Source organism: Elephantulus edwardii, unplaced genomic scaffold (genome assembly GCF_000299155.1).
Source record: "Elephantulus edwardii isolate Elephantulus edwardi_28Jun2011 unplaced genomic scaffold, EleEdw1.0 scaffold00092, whole genome shotgun sequence".
Lineage (NCBI taxonomy): Eukaryota > Metazoa > Chordata > Mammalia > Macroscelidea > Macroscelididae > Elephantulus > Elephantulus edwardii.
Genome location: NW_006399842.1, coordinates 8,663,735 through 8,677,551, shown reverse-complemented (window position 1 = coordinate 8,677,551; position 13,817 = coordinate 8,663,735). Strand labels below are relative to the sequence as shown.

The 13,817-nt window shown below is 38.6% G+C and overlaps 1 protein-coding gene across 1 annotated transcript in view; it reads right to left on the bottom strand.

Annotated features, from left to right (window-relative positions):
* ASTN2 (astrotactin 2) overlaps positions 1-13,817 on the bottom strand; it is an 895,904-nt gene that overhangs the window by 701,900 nt on the left and 180,187 nt on the right. Inside the window, exon 4 of the mRNA XM_006890703.1 lies at positions 10,396-10,563. Within this exon, the coding sequence (XP_006890765.1) occupies positions 10,396-10,563 (168 nt within the window). The remainder of the gene's footprint in view (positions 1-10,395; positions 10,564-13,817) is intronic.

The following is a 13,817-nucleotide window of genomic DNA, read 5'->3' as shown; positions in this document are numbered from 1 at the left end:
TCCTTCCTTCCTGTTGTTAAGTGCCATCAAGTCGTAGACAACTCATAGCGACCCTATGAAAAAAATACCTGAATACTTGTATAACTTTCATCATTTCTTTAGGTTTATAGGGTTTCTGGAGGCAAGCTATTTCGGAAGTGGATGCCACTGCTGCTTCCAAGCTTTTTTTTTTTTTTAATTCGGGGAGCTCCACCAAACACTGTCCACCATGGGTGACCATTATTGCATATGACACATCAGTGTCACAGTGTTCAGCATCACAGCAACCACGACTTACCTCTGTACAGCAAATGGACAGACCAGTGCTATACCACTTAGAAGAATGTTTAACCAAAGACAATTAAAACCAGGCCTGAGGGCCCCTTCCTTATTAGCATATGTATATTTATACAGAAAATATTTCATTGCCTGAGATACAAACTAATGCAAGTCTTAGTCTTTATGAACCTCATCTACAAATATATTTGCTCTGATCTGCCAGCAAGTTGGTTTCCCCTAGATAGATCCCAACTCATGTAACTGTACACCTCACTGACACCCTGTTTCTTTTAAGCTCATGTCTTATATGAATCTCCCATGTTACAATCTCCTTCAAGGTGAGTATGTTCTCCAGACTGTTAATTCTTGGACTTTGAAGCTTCATAAAGCCTTTGTGTCCTTTCACATTTTAATAACACAAGGATCATAAAATAATAGAAACAATCTATAAACATTAGAAATATTCCATTAGACAGCTATGTGACATAACAGCACATCCTGTGTTCTCATTTCATATTCTTTTTTTTTCTCATTTCATATTCTATTGCAAATGAAAAGTGGCTGCTGGAGACATGAAAATAAGCTGGATATGATGTGAACATGACTGAGGTTCATATCAATTGTGAAAGGAAAATTCAATCTAGTTTAAATGCCGTTTTACAAATTGTTTCAATTATACTTATGCTCTGAGTTATTAGTGCTTAAAAGGTCATAGAAGCATGGTTTTTGAGCAGGAAAATATCTCAGGAATTATTTAGGGTTGCAATTTGTATCTTGCGGCTAAATCACAGAGTGCCATTCACAAATTTTTTTAGCCTTGGCGGTCCTCACCTATATTTGATCAGTTGATCTTTACAGATCATCCTTGTTTTAAAACATTTCTCATTCTCCACTTTATGGAAGAGGATCACATAGTTCATGGGATGTGATATATGTAGGTCAACTGGGAAATCTGTGGCAGAGATGGAACAGGAATGACTCCCTTCATTGCACAAATTTAAAGAACTATGTGAAAGATTCAAGAACTAAGTGAAAGATTAGCAGATAGGAATGCCCAGTATATTCCAAGTTTCTCCACTAGGTGGAAGGTCCTGAAGAGTACCTTTTTATTTTCTTCTCATACAGTCATAAACTTGTTTTATAAAATAGTTATTGTATTAAAAAGTGAAAATATAAATTACTAAATAACTGATCATAAAACAAAAGATACTAATACCTATTACATGAGTGTCCACCACATAATAGGTACTGTGATAAGTGCATTTTAAATTTCAGTTTTCATCTTTTCTTTGCAATTCTAAAACTGGTTATTAAAAACAACAACAAAATAAGCCTTCACATACATGTTCAATAAGCTATCTAACGCTTCCAAAACAATTTATGGAGCAGCTAAGATATGAAGTAGTTTTAACTCTAACGAATACCTCTCTCCAGTTCATTAAACATTTTAATGAGTAAATAGATCAAAGACTATATTACTAAGTGAATAAATTTTGTTCTTGTCACTTTCAACAGGTCAAGCTGCTAAAGTTTTCTTCACTTAAGTAAGTATGATGTTATGCACATGTAGAACATCATTAAAAATGTTTCATCATGAAACATTTCCCATGATGACACTACTGAGTCAAATTCTAATTGCTTGGGCAAGTGAATTGCTTTGTGTTTTGCTTTACACAAGTAAAAGCAGTAAGCCTTGATTGGCAACTAGCTTATTTTAGAAATTTTGCTAATGATTCCTTCCACAGTTGTAGACAATCTGATCCCTATGCAATCCATCAGATGAGGTCCATGTATAAGACTGTTGTTTGTTTTGTTTTGTTTTTTAAATGTACGTATATTGGCAGTCAAAATTAGACCAGGTGCTGACGGTGGAGCAGAACATCAATTACTCATGTGCAAGTTCAAATTGTGGCTGAAAAAAATGAAAACAAGTTCATGAGAACAAAAACATGATCTTGAGTCTATCCAACCTGAGTTTAAAAATCATCTTAAAATTGGAAGTACTAACTACCAATGATTGAAGACCAGTTGAGCTGTTGGACGACATTTAGGACATTATACCTGAAGAGAGAAAATGTCATTACAAAGACAGGAGAAACAAACACCACCACCAAAATGAATGTAAAAAAGAGACTGAAAAATTACACTAGACATCAAGAAGCCAAAACAAAAGGAAAAGATGCTGAAGTAAAAGAGCTGAACAAAAGATTTCAAAGGGCAGCTTGAGAAAACAAAGCAAAGTACTATAAAGGAATGCGCAGAGAGCTGGAATTAGAGAATAAAAATGGAAGAACTCACTCAGCATTTCTCATACTAAAAGAATTTGGAAACAAATTCAAGCATTGAGCTGCAAGGATGTTGTAAGAATTCAAAGATGTTATGGAAAAATCTTGAATGGCCCAGGAAACATCAAAAGACGGGCACAGACGCATGGGTGAGCAGGGAAGAACTGCTAGCTTGAGGAACAGGGAGCTAGGAAGACTGCTGGCCTTTTGATTTGAGTTGGTTCTGTGTGGGAACTAGGGCTGAATGAGGAGACCAACAGCCTGATGGGCAGGAAGAAGTGTGGACTCCTGAAATTGCAGCTGATGGCCATTTAAGCTTAGCAACAGATGGCTGGAGATGAACTGACCAGAACCCAACCAGATAAAGAGCAGATGATCCATGCTGTCAACTGAGGTTGACTGCTGTAGCCTGATGACTTGCTCTGGACTGGACTATGCTTATAGATGCAGATGCTTCAAGTTCCCAAGTTGAACAGAAGAGCCTTGTTTCCTCAGACTGCTGGTTTGATAGGGATAGGGAAATCAGCAATTGGCTATCTAAAAGGGGGATATTAGGACATGAGGCATGAAGTAGCTGGCTTATATGCTTTCACGAAAGTAGTTGGTCGATGATTGTTAGGGATGGAAAAATAATACCCCCACAACATAAATGAACAAAATACAATGTAAATGAAGGACCATATAACAGAACACAATGCACATTCATTAAAAACAGATGTATATAATACATATTAATGTTAATAATAAAAAGGGGGAAATTTTAAAAAAAGAAGAGTGAGGGTATACAGAGTCACTGTATCAAAAAGAATTGGTCGACACTGAAATATTTTGTAAAGTATCATATGATCAAGAGCCAATGGTGATAAAGGAAGAAGTTCAAGCTACACTGAAGGTCCTAGTAAAAAATAAGACCCCAGGAATTGATGTGATACCTCTATTGACATGCTGCAACTCGATGGGCTCATCAGTCTATGCCAGGAATGTGGAGCTCCCTGGCAGACTGGCTGGACAAGATCCATATTTGTTTCCATTCTTAAGAAAAATGATCCAATAGAATGTGAAGAATATTGAACAGTATCATTGCTATCACATGCAAGCAAAACTCTACTAAAGAGAAAACAAAACTGGTTAGAACAGTCCATAGACAGAGAAGAGCCAGACATTCAAACTAGGTTTAGAAGAGGCTGTGGCACAAGGGATACCACTACTGATTTCAGATGGATCCTCGCTGAATGCAGAGAATTCCAGAAGAATGTTTATTTGTGCTTTACTGACCGTGCAAGGTCACTTGACTGTGTGGATCATAACAAATCACGGCTTACATTGAGAAGAACAAGAATTTCAGAATACTTGATTGTGCTCATGTGAAACCTATATGTAGACCAAAAGGCTGTTGTGTAAAAAGAGGAAGGGAACACTATCTGGCTTAAAATGAAAAAAGTGTGCATCAGAGTTTTTCCCTCTCCATACCTACTCAATCTGTATGATGAGCAAATTATTCAAGAAGTTCAACTCTATGAAGAAGAATGTAGCCTCAGGATTGAAGGAAGACTCATCAACAACCTATGTTAAGTAGATGACACAACCTTGCTTGCTAAAAGTTGAGGACTTACAGCTCTTACTGTAGAACACCAAAGAATATAGCCTTAAATATGGATTATGCCTCAGTGTCAAGAAAACAAAAGTTCTCACCACTGGACTGATAAGTATAATTATAATAGATGGAGAAAAGACTGAAACTGTCAACAACTTCATCTGACTTGGATACACAATCAACACCCTTGGGATCAGCAGTCAGGAGATTAGGAGACATTACACTTGGAAAGTCTGCAGCCAGGGATCTTTCCAAATTATTCAGAAACAATGATATCAGTTTGAAGACTAAGGTGCACCTGATTCAGGCCACGGTCTTTTCAATCACATGCTATGCATCTGAAAGCTAAAAAATTAATAAAGATAACAGAAGAAGAATTGATGCCTTTGAGCTGTGGTGGTGTAGAAGAATACTGATACTAGAAGCTTTATTTTGAAATCAAAATAGACCAAGGAAATTGAGATATGTACAGAATACTTTGTTTAGAAAAATCAGTATTGTTAACATAATTCATCTACCTAAATTGATCCACAGTTTCAGTGCAATTGGTGGACTAGTGGCAAGAAGCTGTGCTGCAATCCTGAAGGCATAAGGATTCAAATCTACCAGTTGTTTCACTAGTGAAAAAATGGGCAATCTCCTCCTGTGCGACTGATTAACTGCCTCTGAAAACCCACTGGAGGATCAACTATGTGTCAGTTCTTACTTGATGGTACACAAACAATAAACCTTTTTATTTTTAAAAAATATTATGTATTTTCTCTTTTATTTATACATTGTTGCACATTTTCTTCTCCCTTCTCACCTTTCACCCCAGCCCTCCCTGCAATGCACCCCTTGCTCCAGATTGTTCTTATGCATATAATTAATGATTATAAATACCTTTCTGACAGTTCTTCCCCTCACCTGTTCTAATGCAGTATTCATTATCTATCAACTCTTTCTCTGTTTCCTCCCCTACCACCTCTATGTCTGTCCTATTTAATAACAGTGATGTTACGCCATATTTACCCTTTTGTTACTGAGATATTTCACCTAGCATAATGTCCTTAAGGCTCTCCCATGTTGTATAATGTTTTACTATTGCATTGCTTTTCTATGGTTCATAGCATTCCATTGTGTGGATGTACCACACAATGGTTTTGGGGTTTTTTTATGCATTCATTTATTGTTGGGCACTTTGGCTGCTTCCATCTCTTTGCTATTATGAATAAACATGGGTGTCCATATATTTACTTTAGTTGTGGCTCTAGTTTCTTTAGGGTACATTCCCTGCAGTGGAGTTGCTGGATCAAATGGTATTTTTTTTAATTAATAGTTTTAATTAATAGTGTGTTTTTTTAAAGGAACATTTACAGAAAAATGAGATTTTCAATTATTCATCGTTGCACATTTAACTCCCTCTCCTTCTCTTCCCTCCCCTCCACTTCACTTAAAAAAAATACTGATTGATTGTTGCACAATTACCTCCTTCCCCCTGCCCCTCAGTCCTCTTTGCAATGCACCTCTTATTCTGGGCTGTTGTCATACATATAATGCCTAATTATATATTCTTATTAAACTGTTCTTTCTTCATCTGTTCCAATGTAATATTCATTATTTATCCCCTCTTTTCTTAGTTTCCCTCCAAGCTCCATGTCTGTCCTGTTTTATAACAGTGTTGATAAGCAGTATTTATCTTTGTGACTAAGAAATTTCACTCAGCATAATGTCTTCCAGCTCACCCATGCTGTGTAATACTTTGAGTTCCTTGTTTTTCAGTGCTGCTTAATATTCCATTGTATGAATAAATATCATAGTTTTTTAATCTATTCATTTGTTAATGGGATCAAGTGGGTATTTTAATTTCCAGCTTCTTTATTATTATATTATACTGGCTTATTTGCAATGTTCATATACATTGTTTATCACACTGGATCTTTCCCATTTTCTTCACCACCCACTCCACCCAACAAATTGTGTAACCCTATAATTAACCAACGCCTACCCTCCCAGCCACCCTCACCCCTCTACTCACCCCTTGCCCCACCTTAGATCATCATTCTCATTCTACAATAATGGTCTTATACAGTATTTGTCCATATGGAACTAGGTTAGTTCACTCAGCATAATGCTCTCCAGTCTTTTCCAAGTTAGGTAGTAATGTATAAAATCATTGCTCCTGCGTGCTGTGTAGCATTCTAATGTGTGAATGTACAACAGTTTCTCAATGCATTCTATTGTGCTTAGGCATTTGGGTTGTTTCTATGTTCTTGTGATGGTGAATAACATTGCTATGAACATTGGTGTACAGGTCTCACTTGAGGTTTGTGCCTCAGCTCTCATTCTCTTGGGGTCTCTTTCAAGCAGTGGACTATCTGGGTCATATGGATTTCAGTGTTCACCTTTCTGAGGAAACGCCAAACTGAATTCCAGAGTGGTTGTACTATTTCACAATCACACCAGCAGTGTATAAGAGTTCCTATCTAGCCACATCCTCCCCAACATTTATTATTGCTGCCCTGTTAAACTTTGTCACTGCTACTGGAGTGAGATGGTATCTCCTTGTGCTTTTGTTTTTCATCTCTCTTATTGCCAGTTATTTGGATCATTTCCTCACGTGCCTGTTGACCATCCAAATATCTTCCTCTGTGAAAATTCTTTTCATGTCTTTTGCCCATTTTGTAATTGTGTTACATTTTCAACTTTTTGAGACGGCACTAGATTGCCTTTCATAGTGGTTGTACCGTCTTACATTTCCATCTGCAGTAAATAAGAGTTCCAAAAAAAAAAAAAAAAAAAAAGAGTTCCAATCTCTCCACAACCCCACCAGCATTTGTTGTTTGCTGTCCTGTTGAATTATGCTGTTGTTGCTGGAGTGAGATGATATCTCATAGTTCTTTTGATTTGCAGCTCTCTAATAGATAAGGATTTGGAACATTTCTTCATGTGTTGTTTGCTATCTGAATGTCCTCTTTAGTGAAGTGTCTGTTCACCCTCTGTTCCCATGTTGTCAATAAACTGGATACTTTTTTTCTTGTTGAGGTACTGGATATGTCATTGCCAAATATTTTTCCCTAGTCTATGATATTTCTTTTTACACTGTTGGAAAAGTTATTTGATGTGCATAGAGATTTGACTCTTAGAAGGTCCCATTTGTCTATTTTATTATCTTCTGGTTGTAGGGTTTTCATGAAGCTTGCAAGACTGTTTATTCTGTGGGTAAGGGCTTCTGCAGTTCTTCCTAGATTTTCTCTAATTAATTTTACAGTCTTTGGTTTTGCTTTTAGGCCCTTGATCCACCATGAGTTGGTTTTTGTATAAGGTGTGAGGTATGGCTCTTGCTTAAGTATTCTGCACATGGTTTTCCAATTTTGCCAATACCATTGAGAACAAAATTTTTAGAGGTGTAAGTCTTTAAAGAATCAGAATGCAACATCTTTGTCCCACAAAACAGTCAATAAGTCTGAACTACAGTTCAACACTTAATCACCAGGGCTAATTTATTATACTAAACTAAAAACAACAAACATCAGCAGTGAAGTAAATTTATACTTATATGAATCTTAGTTAGAGGAGACTGACTCATCTTTCTCTCTTTAAACAGGTGGAAGTTTCCAGCCACTAATTTGTTTTGTTAATAGTCTAATACTTAACCTACTAGACTGCAAAGTTTCTAAAGTAAGAGCTCTATGGATCTGCTTAGACCTACCTACAAATTTCAACTTACAGACACACTTAAAAAATAGGATCTTAGAGGAATGCTTTGTAGCAGACATTTACTTAAAAACAATTATAAATGCAATATCATGCACTTAATATTTATTATAAATAAGCATCTCATAGCACTGGATACAATCTAGATACTGATGAATCACCAAAGATTTTTCTCTCCAACTAAGCTTCTTCATAAAATTTAAAGATCTAAATGTGCCTTCTCCATTTCTTTTTGGGTTTAATAATTATCTCAAAATGACTGTAACTTAAATAGCACTCAAGGCCTCCTCACTTTCAGAAAGTAAGTTTGTGATATCTGTATTACACAGGTTGTTGGTAAGTCTTCCTCATCAAGGTCAGATTCTCAAATGATTTACTCAGTAGAGAGACTGAACAAGTATGGAGAAAGGATACAGGCCTCAAGTACACATTTCTTCATTCCAAAGTACTGAAGAGCAATGGTGTCATTCTGGAGACTAAGTTGTGTCTGATACAGGCTATGGTCTTTGCAATCATTTGTTATGCATCAGAGAGTTGGACAATGACTAGGGAGGACAGAAGGAGAATTGATGACTTTGAGCTGTGGTGCTGGAGAAGAGTGTTGAGTGTACCATGGACTGCTAAGAAAACAAACAGATTCATCCTGGAGAGGGTTAAGCCATGCTGCTCCTTGGAAGCAAGAATTCTAAGGCTCTGTCTAACATACTTTGGACATGTTGTAAGGAGGGACAGGTCCTTGGAGAGGGACATCCTGCTTGGGAGGGTGGAGGGATGGCACAGGAAGGGAAGACTATCTATGAGGTGTATTGATTCAGTGACTGGGGTAATCGGGGTGAGTGTGTCACAGACAGTGCGACTGGCACAGGACAGAGCAGGGTTTAGGGCTGTTATACATAGGGTCGCTATGAGTTGCAGGAGACTCGACGACACATAACAGCAACAACAACAATAGTATTCCCTTGAGGAGAATGGGAATCCCAGAACACTTGATTGTGCTCAGGTGAAACTCATATTCAGAGCAGGAAGCACCTGACAGAACAGGACACGGAAACACTGCATGGTTCAAAACCAAGAAAGGAGTGCATCAGGGATGTGATCTTTCTCCATACCTTTTTAAAATACATGCAGAATAGATCATTCTGGAGGCTGGACCTTATGAGGAGGAATGTGACATCAAGATTGGCAAAAGACTCTTCTGCAGATGACACAAACTTGCTTGGCAAAACTGAGGAGGACCTGAGGCATTTGCTGCAGAAGGTCAAGGACTGCAATTTTCAATATGAACTGCAGGTCATCATGAAGAAAACACAAAGATTTTCACCACTGAGCCAACTGGTAGCATCATAATAGAAGGAGAAGAGATTGAGAGAGTTAACACTTTCATCTTGCTCAGATCTACAATGAAAAACTCTTGGCTCTGGCAGTCAGGAAATCAAAAGACAAGTTGCAATGGAAAAGTCTGGTGTCAAGGACCACTCCAGAGTGCTGAAGAGTCATGATGTCAGTCCAGAGACTATGGTGTGCCTGATTCTTCTCAATTACTTGCATCAGAGAGCTGGACAATGACTAAAGACAAGAGAAGAATCTGTGTCCTTTGAGTTGTGGTGCTAGAAAAGAGTACTGAACATATCATGGACTGGCAAGAGAACAAGCAGGTCTATCTTAGAGATGGTGAAACCAAGCTGCTCCTTGGATGCAAGGATTTTTGAAGCTTGATTTCACACAAGTTGGGCATGTTGCCAGGAGGGAGTGGCTCTTGCAGAAAGACATCATGCTTGGAAGGCTGTAGGGTCAGCACAGGAGAGGAAGACCCTGGATGAGATGGATTATTACCCAGTAACTAGGGTAATGGGGGTAGGTGTGTTAGAGACAGTGAAATAGATTCAGGATAGGGCAGAGTTCAGAGCTATGGTTCATAGGGTCACTTTGAGTCTCCGTCAACTTGATGGCACATAACAACAAACAACAACGCATGACTAGTGGCTACAGTACTGAATGCTATAAGTATATTTGTGACTCCGACACTAGAATGAAAATGGAATTAGGGTATATTTGTGTCACTTTTGCTCATTACTCTGTTCCCAATTCCTAGAAAAGTGCCGGGTACTCTATCACTATCTGTTCAATGAAAAAAAAAAAATGAAGATGCTAATACCCTTTTATACATTATCTTATGTAATCTTATCAGGCTAGGGGCTTTGGTACTGTTTTAAGTCTCAGTAGAAGGAAACTAGTATTTAGAGAAATGAAGTCGCTTGCTAAAGAGCATCCAGTTAGTAAAAAGGCAGATATGATCTGAATCCAAAATAATCAGACACTGATTTGCGTACGTGATTAGTCTCTCTCTGCGCTCCCTTCTAAGAGTTTGTGGTTCCCTAAGCACCCTCTCCCCCACGAGACCCCTGTAGCATATAGTATTGCTGTTTCTTTACAGAAAGTAACGAATCGATTTTTCTAGACCTTCGCCTGAGTAACCCGGATGAAAAGTCAGTTGGTCAACTGCTCAGGCACCTTGCAGTCCACTCCTTCCTCCTCTTCCTCCCCTCTAACTCCATAGCTCACCAGTTTCTGGGTCACAGAGCTGCTCGCAGGCATCTGTCGTCCTCTGTCCACAGAGGTCCCTCACCCATGGTGAAGTGGCGTTGATCTGGTAGTACAGGGACAGCTTGGCCGGGTTTAACCAGTCTGAGATGTCCAGGTAGCTCCCTTCACTGACCACGAAGCTGCTCCCTGTAGGTGAAAAGAGAGAAAGACAGCTACTTTCTCTTCGATTTTAGGGTATAGATATGTCTTGCGGGTAGCACTGCAGGCCAGCAACACAGACAAGTTCATTTAACCCCCTAATTTCTCTTGTTCTCACTTGACTACAAAATAAACAGTCATAGTATCAGGAACCTAAAGAGAAAAGGAAAAAATAGATTTTAAGCAGTGCAGCCTAGTACTTAAGGTCAAGACTATAATTTTATGACTTTCTATTCCTTCTATTCTTCCTTCACCTTTAGTAGCTCTGTGGCTTTGGGTAATTCACTCAACACTGGAATATAAAATTACCAACCCACCTTATATTTGTTGTAACAATGGAGTAAACTAATGTAAATAAAGTGCTTAGCTGATGTTTAGCTTATTTTATGCATGATTAAATATTATATTTTAAAAGAAGAAAAGCTAATAATCCCGTTACCCAGGTATGTCATCTAGAACAAAAGACATTAATGGTCTCATAGGTCCAGTGTGTGACATAAACGGAAAGAAAGACTGGTTGAGCAAAAGGCAAACATTTATTTATCATTCCATACTGCTCTAGCTTTTATTTTGCTGTTAATATTAGCTTTTTTTTTTCCATTTTGAAAGAGAATGATAGGGATTTAATGAAATCTCTAACAGCCCTAGGGAAAAAAAGAAGCACCTTGCATTACAAACAATGACTCAGTTTTAGGAAATAAGAAAGTAAGGAGGAGACTGAGGTGAACTCGGCACTGCAGGTTTCATCAGAATGGAGCGGCTGTGACTGGCCCTAGCCAGTTCTTGCCACATAAACAGAACATCCAACACTGCTACATGTTCAGATTACCTTTGAAAGGGGCTGGAAATTCAGAGTTTTTATTATAATTGACCAGTTTTTAATTGGCGACTTAAATTTGATCTTAAAAGTTGGTGGAGGCCACAGAAAAGACTTTAGCATTGTTGTCTTCAACACAGGGCATTCTGGTGGCCTATGGACAAAGACATACATGATAAATACAATAATGCATATTTATTTCTATCTCTATATAGTTATGTGTTTAAAATGGTATTTACATGTGTTTCATATATATAAAAGATGACTCCTGGTGGCCTAGTACTTAAAAACTTCACTGCAATCCCATAGGCTTGCAGTTCGAATCCACCAGCTGTTCCCAGGGGAAGGATGGGCAATCTCCTCCTGTGTGATTAACTGTCCTCTGGAAGGTCAACTATCAGTTGATTCCACATCAACAGCAAATAATGACAACAACATAACACCTTTTCTCCACGAGGGACAGAAGCCCATTCAGAGTGGCTACTCACTGCTTGTAAATGGTCATTACACATATAGTAATAAAGCAGATAAAAGAGCCTGGATAGGACCAAGCTTTTTACAAAGGCACAGAGAGCTTCTAGATCCATGACTAAGCTCAACATCTTAGTGGTAAAAGATTTTAAATAGTTTTTCACAATCAATGAGACTCAGCTTCTCTAAGTCTGCCTCGACTCCACCATCAACCAGTATGCAATTCCCCAAAGAGAGAAATAATGGACTCAGAAAACAAGCAGTATACTGGTTTCATAGAGCTCCTTCCTTCACATTATATCTGGCTGATGCATGATTGGTGTCCTCTGAGGTCTGGTACCAGCTGTGATCGAACAGACAATAGCCAAGGGAGGACCTGGGGTCTCACCGGTTATTACATGGCTGCCAAATTATCTAAGGCTATATGTAAAAAATAATTTCCTCCCAAAGCGAAGCTTAGCAGGCAATGATGATCTTCTCAAATGCACACAGATATTCAGGTCCATCCTATGGCATGAGTTCTTAAGTAAAACACAATGGACAGTACAGGTTTCAGTGAGGATGTGAAAAGGCCATGTGAAATCAAAGCAGTAGGTAGTATCGGGCTCTGAGATAAGGAAATGGCCATATTTGAAGTTGGCCCTAAAGTCTTTGGCAGCTAAAGAGAAAAAAGGAGTCTGTTGGATTTCATATTTCAAATTTCTGGCAAGAGAAGATATGCAAATCCACCTGCAAAATCATACCCTCCTCCCTCCCCCTTGGAGCTAAACTCAAGCAGAAACATGTCACACGGGTCATTGTGCAAGGCACCACACATCAGTACCAACTACATATTTTTCTTTTAAAAAAGCACAATTATACTGTTTAAATGGATAAGTCTTATATTTATTCTCTCTAAAGACTGAGGGATGGGTATTGAATTGTCTCCCAGGGCTGAGATTAGCTAATCTCACTACTTCAGGAAATCTATACCATGTGGCAATAAAAAGGACAGAGACAACAAGACATGGATTCAAACCCTCACTCTGCTATTTACTAGATCTGTATGGTTGGCCAAGAGAACAATTCCTCAGATAATGAGACTATGCATCCGTCTAAGGTCAGGTTGCCTAGAAAGCAGCTCTTTTCACAGTTCATGTGGCTAGAAATCCAAATCCAGAACGTGACTCTAGAGGGAAGATTCTTTCTTTCCCATTTCTGTATTTCTGCTTCTTGTTTGGTATCACGTGTTGGAATGACTCATTGGGGACCTTCGGGCTGGCTTTCAGAGGCAGTAAATCACATAGGAGGAGACTACCCATCTTGCTTCCACAGAGTGGATCAGAACCTAGTTTCTTTGGGGTTACAGTAAAACTCCTTCCTACTAAGCCACCAGAATGCCCTATTTCAGCTTCTAGCAGTTAGCAATCCTTGAAGATCTTTTGTTTGCAGATGTATCTGCCTCCAGCACCAACAGAGTGATCAACTCTGTATCTGCTTCCTTGTCTTCATTTCTATCCTGCTCCTTATAACTCAGCAGTGATTAGGTTCAGGTGCACTGCATCCTACACTGATATTAACATACCAGATAAAACATTATCCCCAAATAGGGATTGTTGTTATGTGCTGATCCACCAATAGGTTAGAAGATGCTGTAAATTCACAGAAGAGTGTCCATCTTTTCCCAGAATAGCAGATGATGGACTCGAACTGCATGCCTTTGTTTTAGCAGCTCAACTCCTTACACTAGGCCACAGAGCTCCCTATACACACACATATGCACACAAATCTCAAAATCTCATTACCATCTGGGCAGAACTGACTCATAGTGGACACGCAGCAAGTTTATCACATGGGAAGAGATTTCTAGTCTTTTAGTAGAAAAACTCTATGGATTACACCATCATAGGAGGGAGTCTTGGGAACCACACTTAAAGGTAAGAAAAAAGTGTTACTGATCAGCGGATATTTGGTC